General features: G+C 45.4%; 1 protein-coding gene across 1 annotated transcript; it reads left to right on the plus strand.

Moving 5' to 3' along the window:
* The first annotated feature begins 1,612 nt into the window (after window positions 1–1,612).
* Window positions 1,613–2,914, plus strand: LOC115983716. Its single transcript, XM_031106475.1, has 2 exons — window positions 1,613–2,039; window positions 2,122–2,914. The coding sequence occupies exons 1-2, from the start codon at window positions 1,956–1,958 to the stop codon at window positions 2,410–2,412; spliced, it is 375 nt and encodes a 124-aa protein (XP_030962335.1). The 5' UTR covers window positions 1,613–1,955; the 3' UTR covers window positions 2,413–2,914.
* Window positions 2,915–8,498: the final 5,584 nt, after the last annotated feature.

Below are 8,498 nucleotides of genomic sequence, written 5' to 3' on the forward strand. Positions count from 1 at the left end.
TTGCTCCAGGCAGCTTTATGTCCCCCGCATCCAACGGGAAGCGCAGATCCAATGGCTGGTGTTTCTCCTAGTATTTTGAGCGGGAGTACTCTTTTCCATTTTCTCCTGCTATATAAAGCCTTGAAGGAACCCCCTTTGCCTTTCTTTTTTATGAATAGTCAAGAACTTCAGAGAACTCCAGTGCCCAGTCTTCATAAAACGCACCAAACTCTTGAGTTTCCGTAGTCATTTCCTATAAGAAGCTTTTCTTTGAAAAGATCTTTGAAAGTTTTAGAGATTATTATACGAGTACCCGTAAGTTCTTATTCCTTTATATTACCCCTTTTTCCTCTCGGCCTTCCTCCTCGGCCTTTCAGTTCATCTAGATAGGTAAATTCAAGCGTTTAGTAGAGACACCAGCCATTATGGAGGCTTTAGAGCTAGGTACCATATTCCACAGGGGGTGGTTTTAGATATTGCCCTCCGGACCGAGTACTGACCGATAGAGATATGGGTCAAGCCGTCATTCCCATGATCACTTTCATAGAGGGAGGAATGACGCTTCTCATGCATAGGATTACCCGAGACTACTTGATTAACCATAGGTTGATCCCTTATCAGTGCGCCCCCAACCTATTTAGGGTCTTGGGCTACGTAGATGCCCTGAATGAACAAATGGGCTTAGGGTTCACGTGGCATGATGTGGTTCACATGTACAAGTGCCACAAGCTTGCCAGTACGGGGTACTACCTTAAATCTCGGTTCGAGGATGTTAGGATAATATCCTGTCTTTCCAAGTCTAATAAGGGTATGAAGGATGACTACCTGATTGCCTCGGGGGAATGGAGTGACGGTCTTCATTGTCCAATTCAGGCAAGAGATCCAAGTGTGGTACCTTTAGGATCAGTCCCCTTGGAAGGGGATTTAACCTATTAGCTTTATTCCTTTTGCTTGGCACTTCATTTTTTTGGTAGAAAATATCCTTTTAGCGATCTGACCATAATTCCCTTCTCGGCTATTTTGCAGATAAAGCCCACGTTGCTCTGCGGCTCAGCCATACCAACGTTTTGGCCCTTAACTACCTCTTGAGGCCGGAGATTTTTGTAAGCGAGGAAGGAAAATTGCGTGCCGCTCATCTGATCTTGGGTTACGAGCCCTTGACCCGCGTCTTTCAGGACATTAGCCAGTCAATAAGAGTCGGTAGTTCAAGGTTATCTCAGATCGACGTCTCTAAGTCAAGATTTTTGGCTTGAAAGGACCTTCCACCGGTTACCTTGCCCATTCTACAAGACCTTCCACCAGCTGCACAGCCACCTCCGCAAGACCATCTTGAAGCTGCAGCATTTATTAAAGAGGAGATTGAATCATCTCGCCTTTCATTAGAGGAGGAGATAGACGAGTTTTATTTTGAAGAAGACAATCCAAAGGCTCCTCTAATTAACCTCTCGGATGCCGAGGGTGAGCTAGACAGAAACTCCAGCATTCGCGCCCCTTCCCTTATGATCACCTGCTCGGACGATTCCTCTAACAAAGAGGTAGATAACATGACCTCGAACAAGGGAAATAATAGCTTAAGGGAGCTTATGGATGCTACGGGCAAAGTGTCAACCTCGAAGGCACCCACTAAGTCTTAAGCTCCTTCTAACCTTTCTCCTGCTCCTCCACAGGTCCCCGCCAACCTCGGCCTGAAGGCTAACCTTGACTTGAAGAAAAAGAGGCCAACCAAGTCGCTCAAGGAAGGCGAGGTGGACCCTCGGCATGGTGCAAAACACCAAAAGGTGACCCAGGAACCTCGGGACAAAAGGGCCCCATCCGTGGAGAGCCACGACGAGCTAGATAGGGCTGAAGTGCGCGTGGCATAGTGTACTTGGAGTCCTCGGCTCGAGGTGGATAGGTCACCAATTCCTTGGAACGCCTCGGTCCGGGAATACCAGAGGGGCCGAGCAGGGTACATTGCTGAAGCCCTGGAGTAGCCCATGCTCCTTCCTTGGGACATGGACGCTTACAAGCGTTTCTCACAAAACGAACTCTTCCTGTCCCTGAAGAGGGACCTTGCAATGGTAAGGCTACTTATCCCTTTACAAGCATAAATACTGAATCATATTTTTTTCTAACTCATGTCGTTTTGTGATCTTTGGGCAGATTACTCAGCAAGTTTTTGTGGCCGAGAAGTGGTATCGCAATGCTCGCAAGCTAACCGATACTGAAGCCCTCTTTTGTGCCGAGATAGAGAAAATGCTAGAGGCTATCAAGCAGGAGCAGTATGAGCTAACTGAGAAGCTGAAGGATGCACAATTAGGTCATTTGAGCGCTGAGGCTGGCTTGAAAAATGCAGAGAAGCAAGCTGAGGACCAGCGCCAGAAGTTGCACGTGATTGAGATCAATCTTGCTACTGAGAAACAGGTTGTCCTAAATCTCAAAGCTGCGTTGTAAAAGGCCAAGGAGGAAACCTAGCTGGTCAAGGAAGCAGCCGAGGCCGAGAAAAGGGCTGCCTTTCAACTTGGCGTGGAGGAGATGCAAGTAAGGCTTGTCGAGGAATTGTTAGAAGTATGCAGGAAGTACTGCAGTGTCACATGGGACAAGGCTCTCAGCATTGCAGGTGTCCTTGCAGATTCTGTTTGGAGGCTACCTAAAAACGTCTTCTACCCCCTAGAGATCCGGGAGGTCCCTGCTGATGCTCCAGAATCTTCCGAGCAACCTGCGGCTATCCTAGATGCCATCCTGATAGCTGAAACTACAAAGGAATCTAACCAGGCTAGGCCAGGAAGCCGAGGGAGAGAAGGGCAAAGGTAAGGGCAAAGGGAAAAAACCCTCTTCCAAATCAAAGGATCCCTCCAAGGAGAAGGTTGTAGAGGCCGAGGGTCATGGGGTTGACCCCCAAGCCAAGGATGTTTCTCCTTCTTAACTAGAGCAAAAAGAAGACCCTCTTGCTAAAGCTTAGCCCTTAGGGTTTTTCTCTCTCTCTCTCTTTTTTTTTTTTTTTTTTGGTAGTATCATTTTGAAGTAGAAGTGTATTTTGTTTTTGTTTTCAAAGACATCTCATCCGGGCATACTGTACTGTCTTTATCTCTTAATGTGAATGCTCTTCCTTTCATCCTTTGTTCTTTTGCTTGATGTTGTTTGGATTTTATTGCATAGCTCTAAATAAATATAATTGTGCCTTCAGTTAGAGTTTACAATAATGTTTTTCCAATATGACTAAGTGTTAGGGGTAAAACTGTGCAGTGAATCTTAGGTAATGAAGGTTGACATGCAGACAGTCTGTATACTGCGCGTAAGTATAGGTTTAAATTTGCTTTGGGTCTGTTTAGGCTTTAAGTCCTGTTTAAAAACCTATATATATGCAGTTTAAGATTATGAAATACACCCACTTCAAGACCCGTTTGAACTATTTAACGCGTGAATAGATGTCATAAGTTATTGATTTTTCCTAAGCCTATGGTCTGAGGAGCCATAAAGGACTTAGGTTCTGTTTAACACCTTGATAGATGCCATAAGTTATTAATTTTCCCTAAGCTTGTGGTCCGAGGAGCCATGTAGGACTTAGGTTCTATTTAACACTTGGATAGATGTCATAAGCTATTAATTTCCCCTAAGCCTGTGGTTCGAGGAGCCGTGCAGGACTTAGATTCTGTTTAACACTTGAATAGATGCCATAAGTTATTAATTTCTCCTAAACCTGTGGTCCGAGGAGCCATGCAAGACTTAGGTTCTGTTTAACACTTGGATAGAAGTGAACTATATGACGCGCAATTATAATAAAACATAGTGTAAGCAAAACTGCTTTTATTAATAATAATACATTCTTAGCTTATTTACATGCCATGGGCAGGGTACAGCTTTCTCATCTAAGTCTTCCAAATAATATGCACCTATTCCTGCTACTGAAGTGATGCGATATGGACCTTCCCAGTTGGGCCCCAGCTTTTCTCAGGACGGGTTCTTAGCGTTACCCAAAATTTTCCTCAACACCAGGTCTTCTATCACTAGCGGCCGTAGTTTTACATTGGCATCATACCCTTGCTTGAGTTTCTGGTGATAATAGGCCAATTGAATCATTGTCTTTTCTCTTTTTTCTTCAATTAAATCTAGACTTCTTCCTAGCAATTCGTCGTTGTTGCTTGGAGTGATGGTGCCCGTTTTTAGTGTTGGAAAGATAGTCTCCAAGGAAAGGACAACTTCAGCCCCATAAGTCATAGAAAAGGGAGTCTCTCCCGTTAACCATCGTGGTGTAGTCCGATAAGTCCATAGGACGTGTGGCAGCTCTTCCACCCGTCTTCCCTTTGCATCATCTAATCTCTTCTTCAATCCATTAACTATGACCTTATTAATAGCCTCGGCCTGCCCATTTCCTTGGGGGTAGGTCGGAGTGGAATATCGGTTTGTAATTCCCAAGTCGCAACAATATCTTCTGAAGGTCTTACTATCAAATTGAAGGCCATTGTTTGAGATGAGGGCATGAGGGACTTTGAATCGAGTAATGATATTTCTCCAAATGAATTTCTTTGCATCCACGTCCCTGATGTTAGCTAGGGGCCTAGGGGCCTGGCTTCGACTCATTTGGTGAAATAGTCTGTGCCGACCATTAAGTATCTTTTATTTCCTGCTGCTTTAGGGAAAGGGCCTACGATATTCAAGCCCCATTGAGCGAACGACCAAGGACTGGAGATGGGATTAAGGACCCCTCCTGGTTGGTGGATATTTGGAGCAAACCTTTGGCATTGATCACACTTCTTGGCGTATTCTTGGGCTTCTTTCTGCATGCCCGGCCACCAATATCCTTAAGTGAGGGCTTTGTGTGCTAGTGATCTTCCTCCTATGTGACTCCCACAAATTCCCTCATGCAACTCTTCGAGTAATAGCTCTGACGCTTTGAGGTGTACACATAGCAGATACGGCCCAAAACAGGAGCGCTTGTACAGCTTGTGATACTCAGACAGCCAGAACCGAGGAGCTTTTTTTCATATCTTCTCGGCTTCTGATTTCTCTTCTGGTAGTACATCATCTTTAAGAAAGCTCACTATGGAATCCATCCAGCTCGGACTCACTCTAACTTGATGGATTCGAACCATGTCCTTTTTTACTACATCTACCCTGTACAAGTCCTCGACGAGGATGATTCGAGGTAAACATTGCTCCTTGGACGTGGCAAGAGTGGCCAATGAATCCGCATGTGTGTTCTCACTCCTAGAGACGTGTGTCAAGTTGAAGAATTAAAAGTCTGATTGTAAGCGCCTGACCTGACTCGGGTACTCCTGCATTCTCACATCTCTGGCTTCCAGCTCACCCTTCACTTGGCCTTACAACCAATCTGGAATCCGAGAACACTTCTAATGCCTTCCCTCCCATTTTCTGCACCATGGCCATTCCTTGCAATAAAGTTTCATACTCGGCTTCGTTGTTCATGGCTGAGAACCCTAGTCTTAATGACTTTTCTATGGTAATCTTCTCAGGGGATATTAGTACTAGCCCTACCCCGGATCCCCTTTGGTTTGCCACGCCATCAATGTACACTTTCCAGTGTGAGGCTCCTTATGCAGAGATTGTGCCAACCGATTTTCCATCCATGTTTTCCTCCTTCACTACTGTTTCTATTGGGGGCTCGACAGATTCGGCTATTAAATCAGCGAGGACTTGGCCCTTGACGGAGGTTCGAGGCATGTATTTAATATCGAAAGCCCCTAGAAGTGTACTCCACATGGCAATTCTTCCTGTGTAATCGGCACTTAGGAGTATCGACTTGAGTGGAAGCTGAGTTAGAACAACAACAGTTTGCACTTGGAAATAATGAGGGAGTTTTCGTGTAGCATGCATTACTGCCAAAATCGCCTTCCCCAATGGTAAGTAACGCACCTCGGCCTCATGTAACAATTTACTCACATAGTAAATTGGCCGTTGTATGCCACCATTAATCCGTATTAACACCAAGCTTACAACATGAGGGGCCATCGTGATGTAGGCGAACAAAACCTCGTTTGCCTCAGGGCTAGACATGATGGGTGGTCGCGACAGGTATTCTTTAAGTTGCTGGAAGGCTAAGGCACAGTCCTCGGACCACTTAAATCCTTTCCATTTGTTCATCAGGAGGTAGAAGGGCCGACATCGTTCCGCAGATCGGGAAATAAACTGATTCAAGGCCGCGATCATTCCAATGAGTTTTTGGATTTCTTTTGGGTTCCAAGGAGCTTGCAAATTGTGAATCGCTTTGATCTGATCTGGGCTCACCTCAATTCCCCTGTGAGTTACCATATAGCCCAAAAATTTGCCAAACCCGACACCAAATGAGCACTTAGAGGCATTGAGATGCAGTTTGTATTCTCTTAAGATGTCAAAAATGACTCCGAGATCTCCCACATGCTCGGATACTACTTTACTCTTTACTACCATGTCGTCTATGTAGACTTCAATACTCTTGCCCAACTACGGCTCAAACATTTTAGTCATCATCTTTTGGTAGGTAGACCCTGCATTCTTCAAACCGAAAGGCATCACTTTGTAGTGGTAGTTTCCAATAGGAGTCACGAATGCCGTTTTTTCTTGATCACCCGAGGCTAGTGGTATTTGATGATAGCCTTGAAAGGCATCCAAGAAGCTCATTCGAGGATGGCCTACAGTTGCATCTACTAACTGGTCTATCCGAGGCATTGGGAATGGGTCTTTTGGGCACGCCCTGTTCAAGTCTGTGAAATCTACGCAAACTCGCCACTTCCCACTCTTCTTTTTTACTAATATTGTATTGGCCAACCACTTGGGGTAGAAAACTTCTTTGATAGCCCCTGCTTTTTTGAACTTTGTTACTTCATCCCTAACAGCGTTGGCATGCTCTTTTGACGGGTGTCGGGGTGGTTGCTTTTTGGGAGTGACGGATGGGTTAACGTTTAAGTTGTGGCAGATGAAGCTTGGATCAATCCGTGGGGCCTCGTAGGCATCCCATGCAAACACATCCATATTTTTTCTAAGAAACCCAATCAGTTCTTCTTTCTCCCGAAAAGGTAGTTTTGAGCCAACTTGAAAGAATTTCTTTGGATCAGCATCAACAATCACCTTTTCTAGATTTTCGCATTTTACCTCCTCGGCTGGCTCATTAGCGGGTATTGCCGGGGTGGTTGATTGCTATAAGTCCTTTCTAATAGAGGCCAAGGACTCTGCATTGGATTGGCATGAGATGGCAGCCACCATGCATTGTCTGGACATGGCTTGATTTCCCACAATCTCCTTGACTCGGCCTTCCGATGGGTATTTCACCTTCGAGTAAAGTGTAGAAGAAATGACCCCTAGGGCATGGAGCCAAGGTTTGGCCACTATAGCTGTGTAAGGCGAATAGGCGTCGACCACAATAAAATCCACCTTTACCACGTTCGAACCGGTCTGTATGGGTAGTCTGATCTGGCCTCTTGGTGTAATGGTTTTCCCTTCGAAACTTACTAAAGGGGAATCATACGCCGTTAGGTCTTCAGGTTTTAGATTCAGCCCCCTGTACAGGTCGGGGTACATTACTTCCACAGCACTGCCCTGGTCTACCAGTACTCTCTTCACATTAAACCCCCCAATCCTGAGTGTAACTACCAGAGCATCGTCGTGGGGTTGGATGACTCCGATCTTATCCTCGTCTGAGAATCCTAGCACAGGCGAGGCTCCTTTCCTAGACTTTTTGGACTCCCAATCACTGTCCTCGGTGGAGAGCCGAGCCACAGACATTACTCGGGAGGGACAAGAGTCAGTCATTCCTGAAGCAGCAAGGATGACATTTATCGTGCCTATTGGGGATCTTAAAGATATGTCTCTCCGGGGTTCTTGGTTTGTTTGGCCTGGATGACCACTGGAAGGATGCAAAAGGTGCCTCAATTTCCTTTCTCGAACCAGCTGATCCAAATGGTTCCATAGGTTCCTGTAGTCTTCTGTAGTATGTTCGTGGTCTTGGTGGTAATAACAATACAGACTCTGATTGCGCTTTGTGAAGTCTCCAGTTATCTTATTTGGCCACTTGAAGAATGGCTCATTCTTGAATTTCTCTAAAACCTGGTGTACTGGTTCTCTGAATATGGCGTTAACCGTCTGCGTGTTGGCTGTTTCTGATTGCCCTGCGAAATTTCTCCTTGGTAGTTATTGTTGTATCGTTCCGACCTGAAATCATTCCTCTTTTGAGGGATGATCTTCTCCTTTCCTTTCCCTTGCAGCTGGTCCTCTTCCACTCTTTTGTATTTGTCAATCAAGTCCATCAGTTGATGAACGCTGGTGATAGGCTTACTAGTCAAGGATTTCCTCAAACCATGCTCAGTAGGGAGACTGCTTTTAAAAGTGCTGATGGCGACATCGTCATAGTCGCCGTCCATCTCGTTGTACATTTCCCAGTATCTGTCCGAGTATGCTTTTAAAGTTTTTCCCTCACGCATGGATAATGACAATAACGAACTCAGAGGCAAGGGAACCTTGCTGCTCGTAATGAAACGAGAGCCAAAAGCTTGGATGAGCAGCTTGTAGGAATCTATGGAGTCTGTTTTCAAGCTATTGAACCACCT

Source organism: Quercus lobata, chromosome 4, assembly GCF_001633185.2.
Source record: "Quercus lobata isolate SW786 chromosome 4, ValleyOak3.0 Primary Assembly, whole genome shotgun sequence".
Taxonomy (NCBI): Eukaryota; Viridiplantae; Streptophyta; class Magnoliopsida; order Fagales; family Fagaceae; genus Quercus; species Quercus lobata.

Bases quoted from the DNA above. Each gene is read 5' to 3' on its own strand.
- LOC115983716 (XM_031106475.1), top strand. From the start codon at position 1,956: ATGCTCCTTCCTTGGGACATGGACGCTTACAAGCGTTTCTCACAAAAC. The intron at 2,040-2,121 runs GTAAGGCTACTT...ATCTTTGGGCAG, and splicing joins TGAAGAGGGACCTTGCAATG to ATTACTCAGCAAGTTTTTGT.